The 16,157-nt window shown below is 43.1% G+C and overlaps 1 protein-coding gene and 1 pseudogene across 2 annotated transcripts in view; one reads left to right on the forward strand and one right to left on the reverse strand.

Annotated features, from left to right (window-relative positions):
- The first annotated feature begins 2,386 nt into the window (after nt 1-2,386).
- SPAST (spastin) overlaps nt 2,387-16,157 on the forward strand; it is a 73,863-nt gene continuing 60,092 nt past the window's right edge. For both annotated transcript variants that reach the window (XM_066266843.1, XM_066266846.1), the window contains exon 1: nt 2,387-3,049. In XM_066266843.1, coding sequence (XP_066122940.1) covers nt 2,641-3,049 — 409 coding nt within the window. In that variant the 5' untranslated portion in view covers nt 2,387-2,640. The remainder of the gene's footprint in view (nt 3,050-16,157) is intronic.
- Nucleotides 15,151-15,618, reverse strand: LOC136328619 (ubiquitin-conjugating enzyme E2 L3 pseudogene; annotated as a pseudogene).

A 16,157-nucleotide genomic window follows, 5' to 3' on the forward strand; every position in this document is an offset into this window, starting at 1 on the left:
TATACAATACAGCGTACAGATTATGTGTTGTAGAATTGTGGACCTGAATCCTGTATAATTTTGTTAACCAGTGTCATCTCAATAAATTCAATAAAAAGGAAAAAAAGAGAATATGTGCAGTATGATTACATTTGTGTCAAAACCAGGCAAAAAATTGCAATATATTGTTTAGAGATAACTACATACATACATGCAAAACTAAAACAAAATGCAAAGGAATGATGAATATAACATTCAGAAGAGCGGCTTTCTGTAGAGGAGGAGAAAGACTGAAATTAGGGAGGGCCTCACAAAGTGCTTCAAGGAGCTCTTTACATTCATTTTTCTTAAACTGGATCCTGTTGATTATTTTTCTTTATACATATCAGTTATGTACACGTACACCTTGTTTACATGATAAATGGGTAAATATAATAACTTTCATGCAACAAAAAGTACTATGGAGTTCAAAAGAGAGAAGTCAGGAATTGAAATGAATCAAGAATTTAAAGAGAGCCTGACCAGGCACAGTGGATAGAGCGTCGGACTGGGATGCAGAAGGACCCAGGTTCGAGACCCCGAAGTCACCAACTTGAGCACGGGCTCATCTGGTTTGAGCAAAAGCTCACCAGCTTGGACCCAAGGTCGCTGGCTCGACCAAGGGGTTACTTGGTCTGCTGAAGGCCCCCGGTCAAGGCACATATGAGAAAGCAATCAATGAACAACTAAGGTGTCGCAACAAAAAACTAATGATTGATGCTTTTCATCTCTCTCCATTCCTGTCTGTCTGTCTCTATCTCTCTGACTCTCTCTCCATCTCTGTATATAAAAAAAAAGAATTTAAAGAGGGAGGACATTTTCAGCATGAGCAACTCCAATAAGCAGAGAGGTAGGAAAGTGGAGTAGAGAAGTAGGAGGGAAACAGGGAACAAGTGGTTTTTGCAGTTGCCTATACTTGTAGGGAAGTAGTGATGGCAAAAAATTAAAGTTATTGCCAGAATGCTGAGATTCTTGGAAGCTGTCATGAAGTATTTGTAAACCTCATGATGTAAAACAATGATGACTTTGTATCAGTTAGAGTTCCTTAGTTTTAGGCAACAAAAGAACAATTATGGCTGACCGAAATAGAAAAAACAGAAGAGAGAGAGAGAAAAAAAGATAGGGAGATGACTGAAGAGGGAGGAGGGAAAGAAAAAGGGAGAGGGAGAAAGAAACAAATAGAGAAATAGACTGAAGAGGTTACATTATCAAGTGACCAGTCTAGGAACCTGGCATCTCTGGGGACCTCAATGAGATGAACTGATAAACCAGCTCTAAGCGCTCAGTTCCTACAACCTTCTATCCCACTGTGTCTCCATCCAAGATTCCAGTTCCTAGGAGAGTATGATTGACCTAGAATTTCCACCTCTGTGATCTGGGAGGTGGAGTTCTGTGCTTGCAGTTCACTAGAATACCTGCAGCAGGGGTGAGTAGGTAGAACCCCAAAGGAAGGGACTTGGAGTAGATTAAGAAAAAAAAAAAAAAAGGGAGCCCAGTGTGGACTCCTCAGTAAACCACAGGATGATTACTGTGCAAAACTTAAGAACTCCTTTATTCAACCTGACCTGGCTGTGGTGCAGTGGACAGTGTTGGACTGGGATGCAGAGGACCCAGGTTCAAAACCCTAATGTTGCTGGCTTGAGAGTGGGCTCACCAGCTTGAGCAAGGAGTCGCTGGCTTGAATCCCAAGGTCACTGGCTTGGGTCCAAGGTCGCTGGCTTGGGCAAGGGATCACTCGCTCTGCTGTAGTCCCCCCCCCCCCCCCCATGAAGGCTTCTCATCTCTCTCCCTGCCTGTTTATCCCTACCTGTCCCTTTCTCTGTCTCTGTCTCTCTCTCTCTCTCTCACACACGCACACACACAAATTCCCTTATTCAAATAAATTCTTTATCTAAACACCTATTTAGTTAAACGACTGTAATCCTTGAGTTAATCTCATTGAACTAACATTTTGTGATCTTTTTTCGTATATTTCTAATATCACTTCCTTCTCGGATAATTTCCAGATTGGTACCCATTGCTTTTGAGATGGAACTCAGATTAATTATCTTATGCGGAAGACTGGCAGAAAATACTGAAAGAAATACTACTAAGAAAATGGTGTCACTCTGGAAGATCGAAACCTTGATGAACAACGTTGCCGGCTAAGGAGCTCCCAAGGCTAGTGAAGAACGCTGACCCACGGTCCTTGAGGATGACGTTAAACCGAACTGCACATTGGGAACTGTAGTTCTGCAGGAAAGGGACCAAGTGGCAGACAGCGCACACGCGCACTAGGCGCTCAGGGCAACAAAGACGGCGGTGTACGCGCACGCGCTGGGGAAAGACACTGGAGGGCGTGCGCGCGCGGCCGCGCTTTGAGCTACTAGCGGCGGCTGAGAGAACGGAGGGAGGGAGGGGCAGAAGCCACCGACCTCAGAAAGAAGAGAAGGGGTTGTGCTTCGGCCGTGCAGAGAGAAAGGGGCGGGGCCAGCAGCCGGTGCGTGCAAGTGTCGAGCTCTTGGGCCCGGCCGGCGCGCGAGGGGTCTGTGCCCCTCGCAGTCCCAGGGGCCGCTGCCGTCACTTGGTCGCCGTCGATCTGCGGGAGGCGGGTTATGGCGGCTGCGGCAGTGGGAGCTGTGAATGAATTCTCCGGGTGGACGAGGGAAGAAGAAAGGCTGCGGCGGCCCCAGCAGCCCGGTGCCTGCCAGGCCTCCGCCCCCCTGCCTGGCCCCCGCCCGTCCCGCCCCCAGGCCGGCCCCTCCGCCGGAGTCGCCGCATAAACGGAACCTGTACTACTTCTCCTACCCGCTGTTCGTAGGCTTCGCGCTGCTGCGTTTAGTCGCCTTCCACCTGGGGCTCCTCTTCGTGTGGCTTTGCCAGCGCTTCTCCCGCGCCCTCATGGCCTCCAAGAGGAGCTCCCCGGCTGCGCCGGCCTCGGCCGCGCCTCCGGCGCCAGTGCCGGGCGGCGAGGCCGAGCGCGTCCGAGCCTTCCACAAACAGGCCTTCGAGTACATCTCCGTCGCCCTGCGCATCGACGAGGACGAGAAAGGTAAGCGGAGGGCTGGGGGCCAGGGACGGCGGTTGGGGGAGAAAGCAGCGGGGGCGCGGAGGAAGGGCAGCACCTGCGTCCCTTTCCTGTGGAAGCTGGCGGTGCACCCCTGGAATTGATCCTCCCCGCGAGACCGCGTCCTCGCACTCAGACCTTCATCCTGTGCGATTCTCAGTTAAAACCTCTCCCCTTACAGGGCACCCTAGTTGTCGACTTTGTTTCAGACACCAGCCTTCCCCTACACTTCTCCAGGCCCAGGTCCCTGTGAGACAGCCAGACGTGCTGGTGACAGTGACAGTTGTCCTAGAGTGACCACAGGGATCCTTTCTAGCACTGTAAACTGTGTGGCTTCCTCTGAGCCAGGTTTCCAGAAGGTTTTGATATCGAAGAAGCTGAGACTTGTTAAAGGCTTTTAATGAAAGCAGAGTACTGTAGGGTCAGGAAAAAAAAAAAGTGAATTAATTTGAAAGGAACAGCTGCATATGATTACAGCTGAATTTGCATTTTTTTTAAAGTTTCATAATAGTTGCTTTATCAACATAATGACTCCTAAATATTTTTCAGTAAAGTTCTGTTTTAGCATAAAACTTTTGCCCCTGGTTAATTTGATTTTATCAAAGTCAGTATTCCAGTGAAGCTTCTAAGTTTCTAAATTAAAATGTTTAATAAGATAAAGGTATAAGTATCATTTTACAATAAAACTTAAAACAAAGACTTGTTTCTGAACAAAAGCAAAGATATACTTCATCCTTCAGATTTCTTTTAAGATAACAAATGTAATAAGTCTTTATGTACTAGGCACTGTGCTCTTAGCTTTACATGTGTCATCTTTTTAGTCCTCTCAGTTACACTGTGGGTCGAAAAAGGTACTGTTAGTGTCGGCATTTTACAGTTGAACAAACAGGCTCAAAAGATTAAAGAAAGTCATCTAATTGGTAGTGAAAAAATTTTATGGATGATGATAAATGAAGTTAGAAGGAGTCTTATAACGTTCTGAAAATCCCTCCTTTCATCAGCAATTCCAATATGCTGAGATTTTCTTTCCCTCTAATTACCAAGGAACACTTGACTACACCTCAGTTAAGTACTCACTTGCGTTGTTCTTTTCCTTCTTTCTTTCTTTCTATTTTTTTAAAAAAGCAATAAACACTTTATTTGTAGACTTATCTGTCCACTACTAACTCCAGAAACTTTTCTAGAGTTTCAATTTTTTTGTGTGTGGGTTTTTTGGGTTTTTTTTGTATTTTTCTGAGGTTGGAAACCGGGAGGCAGTCAGACTCCTGCATGCGCCCAACTGGGATCCACCCGGCACGCCCACCAGGGGCAATGCTCTGCCCATCTGGGGCGCCACTCCGTTGCAACCAGAGCCAGTCTAGCGCCTGAGGCAGAGGCCATGGAACCATCCCCAGCGCCCGGGCCAACTTTGCTCCAATGGAGCCTTGGCTGCAGGAGGGGAAGAGAGAGATAGAGGAAGGAGAGGGGGAGGGGTGGAGAAGCAGATGGGCGCCTCTCCTGTGTGCCCTGGCTGGGAATCGAACCCGGGACTCCTGCACGCCAGGTCGACGCTCTACCACTGAGCCAACCGGGCAGGGCCAAGTTTCAGTTTTGTTGAAATCTGTTTCCTTTGTGGGGCCTGGGAGTGAGAAGTAGGATGTAAAGAAAGAGGCAGGTGTTGTTCATGGTTTTGGAACCTAAGGACAGAGTGAAGGGTAAGAATTCAAGGAAGGAGACACACTTAAAAAAAGAATACCATGTATTTGTGGAAGGAAGTATTTTGTCAACTGCTTCATTCTTGACCACCTGATAGGAACATCCAAGGATCTCTTAGGGAAGATGAAAAAGGGTACCATCATTCCTTCCTAGAGAAATACTGTTTTATTGTAGAACACTATTCTAATAGGGTCTTCTGAAGTTTACTAATCTAGGTCAAAGATTTTTAGAATAAAGGAACTGTGTTTAAGAGTAGATTAAATGTTGTGTTTAGGAAAAGAATGTTAGAAAACAAAGGAAATTTTAGTTAAAACTTTGTAATGGAAGTTGACTGGTATGGTAAGAGGAGAGGTCAAGGAAAAACTTAGGTATCAAAAAAAGACCCTACCATGACCAGTGGTGGCACAGTAGAATAGAGCATTGACCTGGGACACTGAGGTTCTGGGTTCAAAACCCTGAGTTCAATTGCTTGAGGGTGGGGTCATCGACATGATCCCATGGTTGCTGGCTTGTGCCCAAGGTCTCTGGCTTGAGTAAAGGGTCACTGGCTCAGCTGGAGTCCCTAGGTCAAAGTGAGTATGAGAAGCAATTAAAGAACAAAGTGATACAACTATGAGTGGATGCTTCTCATCTCTCTCCCTTCCTGTCTCTTGCTTAAAAAAAGAAGAAAGAAAGAAAGAAAGAAAGAAAGAAAGAAAGAAAGAAAGACCTTAGATTCTTGATTTAAAGAGAAATCAGTTCTGTGAGAGAAAGAAGTGACAGAAGTAGAATTCAGACCTTGGGTTTCATGCTGGTGACCTATTAGTATTATATGTATGCCTATATCTAGTATATTTAAATCATCTTAGTTTTTAAGTATAAATACTTTCAGCAATCTGTGTACCCCATATTTCACCTTTTTACTGATATTTCTATTCAAAGGTTTTTTCTTTATGCTTTAGTTTCTTAAATGGATGTCAGCATGGGCTATGATAACTGTTTTAAATCCTACAACTGATGCATCATATGCTAAAATAAATTAGTTCAAACAGAAACAAATTAGTTACATATTTATTTTCCTTTAAAAATGAAGTAAAACTGAGTTTATGTTGTCATGGTTCTTTCCTATGTTAAGTTTTCCCTTTAGAATGTTGAAAGTTTTTACCTTAGTCTTAATCTAGTAGTTTTTTTTTTTTTTTTTTTTTTTTTTTTTTTTTTAAATCACATCCTAAGGACCTAATTTCTTTTTTTTTTTTTACTTTAAATTTTTTTTTTTTTTTTTTTATTTATTCATTTTAGAGAGGAGAGGGAGAGACAGAGAGAGAGAGAAAGGAGAGACAGAGAGAGAGAGAAAGGGGGAGGAGCTGGAAGCATCAACTCCCATATGTGCCTTGACCAGGCAAGCCCAGGGTTTCGAACCGGTGACCTCAGCATTTCCAGGTCAACGCTTTATCCACTGCGCCACCACAGGTCAGGCCTTAATCTAGTAGTTTTAAGAGAGTTCAGATTTGACGTCTATTTTCTTCTCAGCCGTCCTAGACAATACAAAACTTAATTGCATTCTCCCTCTTTTCCACTGCATTAAATAATATATGAACAAATAGAAGTGAATGGTTATTCAGTCTTTAAAGGTTTCCTAACTCTATGGTAAACCATGGAGGGGCTTGTAATGTCACGTACTGCCATTCCCCTCAGCAACTTGACCTAGCTTCTTTTTCTTTTTAACTTTTTATTTATTGATTTTACAGAAAGGAGAGAAAGAAGGGTGGGGGAGTGGGAAGCATCAAATAATAGTTGCTTCTCCTATGTGTCTTGACCAGACAAGCCCAGGGCTTTGAAATGGCAATCTCAGCATTCCACATTCCAGGTCAACACCTTATCCACTGTGCCACCACAGGTCAGGCTTGACTTAGCTTCTAAATGTACTGAGAGCCACTTTGTTTATTTGTTTTTTGACAGAGAGAGTCGGAAAGAGGGACAGATAGGGACAGACAGAAAGGGAGAGAGACGAGAATCATCAATTCTTTGTTGCAGCACCTTTATTTTTCATTGATTGCTTTCTCGTGTGTGCCTTGACCCAGAGAGCCACTTTATTTCATCAGGTTAAGTGGGTTTTTTCAGATTCTAGTGGCGTTAACTGAAACATTTGGTACCTTGAAATAAGGATCAAATTAACTCTTGTTTTAATAGTTATAAATATTGTTAATGTGGTGACTATGTTTATTTTTAATTCCATTCTTTTGTTATAGTCAACTTTGACACCGAATTTATATAAAGACCTAAGTTTGAAAGCTAACTACTTTAAATAGAGAAGAATACAGCAAATTCTGTTTACCTAACATAGGAGTATGTGAGGTCTATTCATTAAAGCAAACATTTATTGGATACCAGTTAATTTGCACAGCCTTGCATTCTAGATGTTACCTGAGAAAAACTTCCTCTCCAGTGAGATGTGTTAAGACAACATTTGTTATGAATAAATAAGTATATATTTTCATGTATGTAATGTATCCCTAATTTTTTTTCAAGGAATTAAATAGTTTTGTGGATATTAAATTGTTGAATATCCTTTGAAAACTGATAACCTATGATAGTCATTATAATATATAGAATATATGGAAAACTGAAATTTAAAGAGTGAACTCATAGCTGAACCAGAAACAGTTTAGGTGAACAAACTCATAATTTTATACTTTTTGTCTTATGCTAAGCAGGTACTGTTTTATAATGCTAATACTGGGCCCCTTGGGTACTTGGGAGAAATGAAAAAGTTGTAATAGTGGTTCTTTAGATTAACCAGAACATGACCTAACATGTTTCACATGGCTCCTGCAGGTAGACAAGTGTGGGATTTCATAGGTATTACATTGGTACCTATGAAGGTAGGTGTGGTTCCATCACCTCAAGAATGTAGGACTTGACAGTAAAGGTCCAAAATGTTATATCAAAGAGAGTTTCTCAGGATGATGTAGGGCTGAAGAATCTAGCACCAAGGACATATTGTGTAAAAATCTTTTTCAATTTATTTCTTGTCAGTTTATATTAAAATACCAGGTTTTATAAAAAATAAAATTTCTTTTAAGTGAGGGGAAGGGAGACAGAGAGACAGACTCTCCCATGCACCCCAACTGGGATCCACCAGGCAAGCTCCATACAGGGCAGTGTTCTGCCCATCTTGGACCATTGCTTGGCAACCAAGCTATTTTTATCACTTGAAGTGGAGGCTATACAGAACCATCCTTGTGCCCAGGCCCAGTGCACTCCAACCAATTGAGCCATGGCTGCAGGGGGGAAGAGAGAGAGAGATAGAGGAGGGGGATAGGTGGAGAAGCAGATGGATGCTTCTCCTGTGTGCCCTGACCAGGAATCAAACCTGGGACATCCACACACTGGGCTGATGCTCCACCACTGAGCCAACCAACCAGGGAAAAGATAAATTTTCATATAATTTTTTAAATTTCATATAATTCATCCTTGGACTTTATTTAAAACATACACAAAATTAGGGATTGAAGTAATTTGAGTATGGGTTTCAGCCTTTGTGCAGACTGGCCTAGATCATAACTCTTCAGAGATACAGAGTCCCCCCAAAAATCCTGGGATCTTTGCCACTACTTCTCCTGGACATTCCCTAGAATTTATTTTTGGTCAGCTTGGTTCCATGAGTTTCTTGACAGCTCTGCTTAGTTTCTTTTTTATTTTATTTTATTTTTTTATTTTTTTACAGGGACAGAGAGAGAGTCAGATAGAGGGATAGATAGGGGCAGACAGACAGAACGGAGAGAGATGAGAAGTATCAATCATCAGTTTTTTGTTGCGACACCGTAGTTGTTCATTGATTGCTTTCTCATATGTGCCATGACCGCGGGCCTTCAGCAGACTGAGTAACTCCTCGTTTGAGCCAGTGACCTTGGGTCCATGCTAGTGAGCTTTTTTGCTCAAGCCAGATGAGCCCATGCTCAAGCTGGCTATCCTGGGGTCTCGAACCTGGGTCCTAGGCATCCCAGTCCGATGCTCTATCCACTGCGCCACCGCCTAGTCAGGCTCTGCTTAGTTTCTTGATCACTTTTGCTTTTAGAATTGGCAGTTGCTTCAAGCAGGAAATTGCCCCAAACGCCAGGCTCACCACTGCTGGCTTTTCTCTTTTCTACATTTTGGTGATTTTTACTCTTTTTGAAAACTCCAACCTTGAAAGAGATATTTAAAAAAATATTTTTCTAGTCCCTGGACGATTGGCTCAGTGGTAGAGCATTGGCCTAGCGTGCAGGAGTCCTGGGTTCGATTCCTGGCCAGGGCACACAGGAGAAGCACCCATCTGCTTCTCCACCCCTCCCCCTCTCCTTCCTCTCTCTCTCTTCCCCTCCCGCAGCCGAGGCTCCTTGGAGCAAAGTTGGCCGGGGCGCTGAGAATGGCTCTATGGCCTCTGCCTCAGGCGCTAGAATGGCTCTGGTTGCAACAGAGCGATGCCCCAGATGGGCAGAGCATCGCCCCCTGGTGGGCATGCCAAGTGGATCCTGGTCGGGCGCATGCGGGAGTCTGTCTGACTGCCTCCCTGTTTCCAACTTCAGAAAAATACAAAAAAAAAATAATTTTTTTTTTCTAGCTTTTCTCTTCTAAGCTAATCTTACTCTTGTGATACAAATTTTAGTACTGGTATAATAATCCAAGCTACAACAAATGTTCTTATACATAAATATTGGAGTATTGCACTTTTTAGAAATTAGATTTATTGTGCTATAATTTACATACAGTAAAATTTGCCCTAAATTTAGGGAGCTGTAATTCAGTGAATTTTAACAGTTTCATAACCATCACTACAATTAATATATTGAATATTTTATCACCCAAGAAGCTTTCTTTATTTTCTTTCTTTATTTTTTTTCTGAAGCTGGAAACGGGGAGAGACAGACAGACTCCCGCATGCACCTGACCGAGATCGACCCGGCACGCCCACCAGGGGCGACGCTCTGCCCCTCCGGGGCGTCGCTCTGCCGCGACCAGAGCCACTCTAGCGCCTGGGGCAGAGGCCAAGGAGCCATCCCCAGCGCCCGGGCCATCTTTGCTCCAATGGAGCCTTGGCTGCGGGAGGGGAAGAGAGACACAGAGAGGAAGGGGGGGGGGCGGAGAAGCAAATGGGCGCTTCTCCTATGTGCCCTGGCGGGGAATCGAACCCGGGTCCCCCGCACACCAGGCTGACGCTCTACTGCTGAGCCAACCGGCCAGGGCCCCAAGAAGCTTTCTTTTGTAGTCAACCCCCTATCTTTCCTCTTAGAACCTGGCAATCACTCATCTGATCTGTTCCTATAGTTTTGTCTTCACCAAATGTCATATAAATGAAATCAATTGTACAGTGTACAGCAGGGTCCCCAAATTTTTACGCAGGGGGCCAGTTCACTGTCCCTCAGACCGTTGGAGGGCCGGACTATAAAAAAAAACTATGAACAAATCCCTATGCACACTGCACATATCTTATTTTAAAATAAAAAAACAAAACGGGAACAAATACAATATTTAAAATAAAGAACAAGTAAATTTAAATCAACAAACTGACCAGTATTTCAATGGGAACTATGCTCCTCTCACTGACCACCAATGAAAGAGGTGCCCCTTCCAGAAGTGCGGCGGGGGCTGGATAAATGGCCTCAGGGGGCCGCATGTGGCCCGTGGGCCGTAGTTTGGGGACCCCTGGTATACAGGGTGTCCTCGGGTTATGACATGTTCCTTTCGTACGATGATGTTGTAACCGGAATTTTAGTGTAAGTTGAAACACACCCTAGCCTGTCACTTACCTATCCTAACACAGTTGTAAAATCATAATCTATAACATAAAAACAACTAAGCCACAGAAAAAGAAAAAGGACATAAATATACTGTACTGTACATTGTACTGCATATTCTTCCACTGTGTGCAGCCAAACTAGTTCATCCACATAGTCCGTGAGTATGATGCTAACAGCATAAGCCAAAACACTGGCATCTCAGTTTTTTTAACTTTTTATGGAGACTGTTGTAACCCGAGGACCCCCTATAGCCTTTCTAGTTTCTTTCACTTACCATGTTTCTTTCTAGTTTCTTTCACTTACCATGTTTCTGAGATTCATCTATGTTGCTACATGTATCTGTAGTTTGTAGTTTGTTCATTTGTATTGCTTAGTGTTCTGTGTATGGATTTACCAGTTTGGTAATTTATTCAATAGATGATGACCATCTGGGTTGTTTTCAGTTTTTAGCTCTTATGAATAAAACTGCTATAAATATTCATGTACAGTTCACTAATCTTTTCATTTCTTTGGGTAAATACGTATATACAAAGGGTAGCTGGGTCATGTGGTGAATACGTGTTGATGTCATAAGAAACTACCAAATTCTTTTCGAAAGTGGCAGTATTTTAAGTTTTACATTTAGTTCTATGATCTATTGCAAGTTAATCTTTGTCACATGAAGGTTTTGTTTTTGTTCATGGGTACATCATTTTTTGAGAAGGGTCTTTCTCCATTGAATTACCTAGTTGTCTTTGTCAGAGTCAGTCGATGTATGTGTAGGTCAGACTTTCTCTTCTCTTCAATTGACCCATATGTCTGCCCTTTTTCCCATAGTTTTATACTTTTAGGTAAGAAATATCTATTTGTATTTTACATTGTGCTGACTTAGGAGATTTAAATAATGCAGTAAATCAACTACTTGTTACCAAAAAATATTAGGTACTTGAGTAATTACTGAGGTGGGAATTTATTTGTAATCAGTTATCTCAGTTGCCTACAGGAATGCACTGAGAACTTTTGGTTCAGATGTTGCCAATAAGAACTGTCATACACTGCTGTTACGAGTTTAAATTGATACAAGCACTCTTTTTTTTTTTTTTTTTTTTTGTATTTTTCCGAAGCTGGAAACAGGGAGAGACAGCCAGACAGACTCCCGCATGCGCCTGACCGGGATCCACCCGGCACACCCACCAGGGGCGACACTCTGCCCACCAGGAGGCGATGCTCTGCCCCTCTGGGGCGTCGCTCTGCCGCGACCAGAGCCACTCTAGCGCCCAGGGCAGAGGCCAAGGAGCCATCCCCAGCGCCCGGACCATCTTTGCTCCAATGGAGCCTTGGCTGCGGGAGGGGAAGAGAGAGACAGAGAGGAAGGAGGGGGAGGGGTGGAGAAGCAAATGGGCGCCTCCCCCATGTGCCCTAGCTGGGAATCGAACCCGGGTCCCCCGCACGCCAGGCCGACGCTCCACCACTGAGCCAACCGGCCAGGGCCTGATACAAGCACTCTTGAAAAGCAAGTTATAGGTTTCTGGTGAATGGAGAATAAGTGATGAGCTGTGACTCATCTGTTCTACCTTTTTTTTTTTTTAAGATTTTATTTATTCATATTAGAGAGGGGAGAGAGAGAGAAAGAGAGGAGAGAGTATGGAGCAGGAAGCATCAATTCCCTTAAGTGCCTTGACCCAGCAAGCCCAGGGTTTCAAATCCACAACCTCAGTGTTCCAGGTCGATGCTTTATCCACTGTGCCACCACAGGTCAGGCCATCTATATACCCTAGAGCAGGGGTCCCCAAACTATGGCCCGCGGGCCGCATGTAGCCCCTTGAGACCATTTATCCAGCCCCCACCGCACTTCCGGAAGGAGCACCTCTTTCATTGGTGGTCAGTGAGAGGAGCATAGTTCCCATTGAAATACTGGTCAGTTTGTTGATTTAAATTTACTTGTTCTTTATTTTAAATATTGTATTTGTTCCCATTTTGTTTTTTTACTTTAAAATAAGATATGTGCAGTGTGCATAAGGATTTGTTCATAGTTTTTTTCATAGTCCGGCCCTCCAACGGTCTGAGGGACAGTGAACTGGCACCCTGTGTAAAAAGTTTGGGGACCCTTGCCCTAGAGACACTGGCATGAATACATAAGGAGACAACACAAGAATGTTTATTGTATCATTATTTAAGATATTGAAAAACTGGAAACAACCTACCATATTTTTCGCTCCATAAGACACACCTGAGCATAAGACACATCTAGTTTTTTTTTTTGTTTGTTTGCTTTTTTTGACACACCTAGACTTTTAGGGAGGAAAATAAGAAAAAAATATTCTGAACCAAATGGTGTGTTAAAATATTTAATAAAATACCATATTTTTCTTTTTATAAGATGCACAGGCATTTTCCCCTCCACTTTTTTTTGGGGGGGAGTGCATCTTATGGAGTGAAAAATACGGTAAGTATCTTTTACTTAGGTTGTTGAATAAGTTACTGGATGATATAAGATACTATACAGAAGTCAAAAAGAATGAACTAGATCTCTATACAACAAACTAGATCTCAAGCAGTGCAATTTTTGAAAATAAAACAGTTGAGCCTGACCAGGCGGTGATGCAGTAGATAGAGCATCGGACTGGGATGCGGAGGACCCAGGTTCAAAACCCCAACGTCGCTGGCTTGACCCCGGTGTTATCTGATTTGAGTGAGGCTCACCAGCTTGAACCCAAGGTCGCTGGCTCAAGCAAGGGGTCACTCGGTCTGCTGTAGCCCCCGTGTCAAGGCACATATGAGAAAGCAATCAATGAACAACTAAGGTGCCACAACGGAGAATTGATGCTTCTCATCTCTCTTCTTTCCTGTCTGTCCCTCCCTCTGTCTCTGTCACAAAAACAAAAAACAAAACAATAGAAATAAAACAGTTAAAGAAAAATACCAAAAATAGAATAGGAACAGAAAAACATGTACAGTGGTGCCTTGAGATACGAATTTAATTCGTTCTGTAACCGAGCTTGTAAGTCAGTCAACTCGTATATCAAACTGCTGATACTGGACCTGTGTGCCAACGTGCCAACTAGTGGCAGCTTCTTGAATCACGACTCATATCTTGGAATTTCCCTCGGATCTTGAAAAAAATACGGAATGAGTTGCAGCTTGTATTTTAAAAAAATCATGTTGCCTGACCAAGCGGTGGTGCAGTGGATAGAGTGTTGGACTGGGATGCAGAGGACCCAGGTTCGAGACCCTGAGGTCGCCAGCTTCAGCATGAGCTCATCTGGTTTGAGCAAAAGCCCAACAGCTTGAACCCAAGGTCGCTGGCTCCAGCAAGGGGTTACTCGGTCTGCTGAAGGCCCATGGTCAAGGCACATATGAGAAAGCAATCAATGAACAACTAAGGTGTTGCAATGCGCAATGAAAAACTAATGATTGATGCTTCTCATCTCTCTCCATTCCTGTCTGTCTGTCCCTGTCTATCCCTCTCTCTGACTCACTCTCTCTCTGTAAAAAATAAATAAATTAAAAAAAAAATTGTATGTTGGTCTGTTCGTATCTCAAGGTACCGCTGTACTAGAAATATACACACTGAGTTCATGATAGTGGTTTCTGGAAAGGAAAGGAGCATTGGAATAGGATGAGGTATAAAATAGGAACTTCTGTTATAGCTGTTAGATTGTATTTTAAGAATTTTTAAGCAAATATGACATTATTATCAATATTCCCACCACTGGAATGTAAATGGTATTTTACTATTTTCTGTAATTTCTCCCTTTTTTCAAATTAAAGAAACAAAAACACATGTAAACAGGTATTTTCTTCATAAAAAATAAGAAGGTAAGCATTCAGGTATTTTGAGTTGATTTACAATAAATTGTTAGTATGTATAATTTCTTCATGTGCTATTATCAAGTATTTATTGAGCACTTGCTCTGGACTAGACATTGTCAAATACTAATGGCATTGTAATATGTAAGAAACTACTATACCTTGTTCCAGGAATTAGTAAGTGATTTATTTATTAATTTTAGCGAGAAAGACAAGAGAGAGGGACAGACAGGAAGGGAGAGAGATGAGGATCAGCAATTCTTCATTGCGGCACCTTAGTTGTTCATTGATTGCTTTCTCATATGTGCCTTGATTGGGGGGGGGAGGTTTACAGCAGAGCTAGTGACCCCTTGCCCAAGCCAGCAACCTTTGGGCTTAAGCCAGCCACCATGGGATCATGTCTATGACCCCTTGTTCAAGCCAGTGACCCCACGCTCAAACTGGTGAGCCCACGCCAAGCCAGTGACCTCGGTCGGGGCTTCGAACCTGGGTTCTCTGTGTCCCAGGCCGACTCTCTATCCACTGTGCCACCACCTGGTCAGGTTAGTTAGTGATTTATTTTTAGGGTGGAGGAAGGGGTAGAGGATTAAGTGGTACATATTAATACATAAATAAAGGAATAGCATTTCTTTTTCTTTTCTTTTTTTTTTTTTTTTTAGAACATCTTAAATTTTTAATCCTTTCTTTACAGGTTACCTAGATCACTTTTGATTAAGAAAACTGTAGAAAGTTAGTAACTGCCACAAGCGAACACCAGGCGGTGGCACCTGTCAATTTTCCATAGAGTTCTGCTTTGCGGGGTGTCTCAGTGCACTGCTCGGGGTCTCTGCTCACACTCGCTGGAATCAATTGTGGCAGATTTTAGTCCACAGGTCGCTTTTCCCCATATTTCTTTGTAAACTCCTCAGCATTCTTACAGAATTTTTTATGGTCCTTAGAGTATTTCAGCTAGGTCAGCCTGAAGTGGGTGCTCGGGCTGGGGGTCATTCACCAGTGCTATGAGGGACTGGATTACTTGGTCGGTTTTGGTTGCTGGCTTCCAGTTTTCAGCACTAATTACTGGCAGGCAGACCTGCCCCTTTTCATCAATATTGGGATGATAGATCTTTGTTTTAAATATGATCTTCAGTGGTTTGAATGGGTATTCTGCTGGAAAGTTTATTTCGATTCTGAAGGCCCCCTTATCATAGGGAGGGTTGTCAGGAACAATAAGCCCTTGCCAAGTCAATAAATTAGCTTCATCAACCTGGATGTTACAGAAGTTTTTCATTCCGCATTTGCGGATTTCTTCAAGCTCCTTCATCAGCCTCCTGCTAGCTGCCAACTTGGATCTGGTGCTCGGAATAGCATTTCTTAGTTGTATGTATTATTTATAATACTTCATGTTATCAAGAGAGTCATGATAGTTTGATTTTTGAAGTTTCAGATACTAATGACAAGGGAATTTTTGTTTGATTAAATAGGGGCTTGAGTTGGGAAAAGATGAAACTCTGGTCTAATAGATGATTCTCACTATAACTTTACTACACTCTGTATTAACTACTTAGTGGCTTTGTATATTTTAAGTACTAAAAAATTAATTTTTTTTGTATGTGTATTTTTCTGAAGTTGGAAGCGGGGAGGCAGTCAGACAGACTCCTGCATGCGCCTGACCGGGATCCACCCGGCATGCCTACCAGGGGACGATGCTCTGCCCACCTGGGGCGTTGCTCTGTTGCAACCAGAGCCATTCTAGTGCCTGAGGCAGAGGCCATAGAGCCACCCTCAGCGCCTGGGCCAACTTTGCTCCAATGGAGCCTTGGCTGTGGGAGGGGAAGAGAGAGACAGAGAGGAAGGAGAGGGGGAGGGGT

Source organism: Saccopteryx bilineata, chromosome 3, assembly GCF_036850765.1.
Source record: "Saccopteryx bilineata isolate mSacBil1 chromosome 3, mSacBil1_pri_phased_curated, whole genome shotgun sequence".
Classification (NCBI taxonomy): domain Eukaryota; kingdom Metazoa; phylum Chordata; class Mammalia; order Chiroptera; family Emballonuridae; genus Saccopteryx; species Saccopteryx bilineata.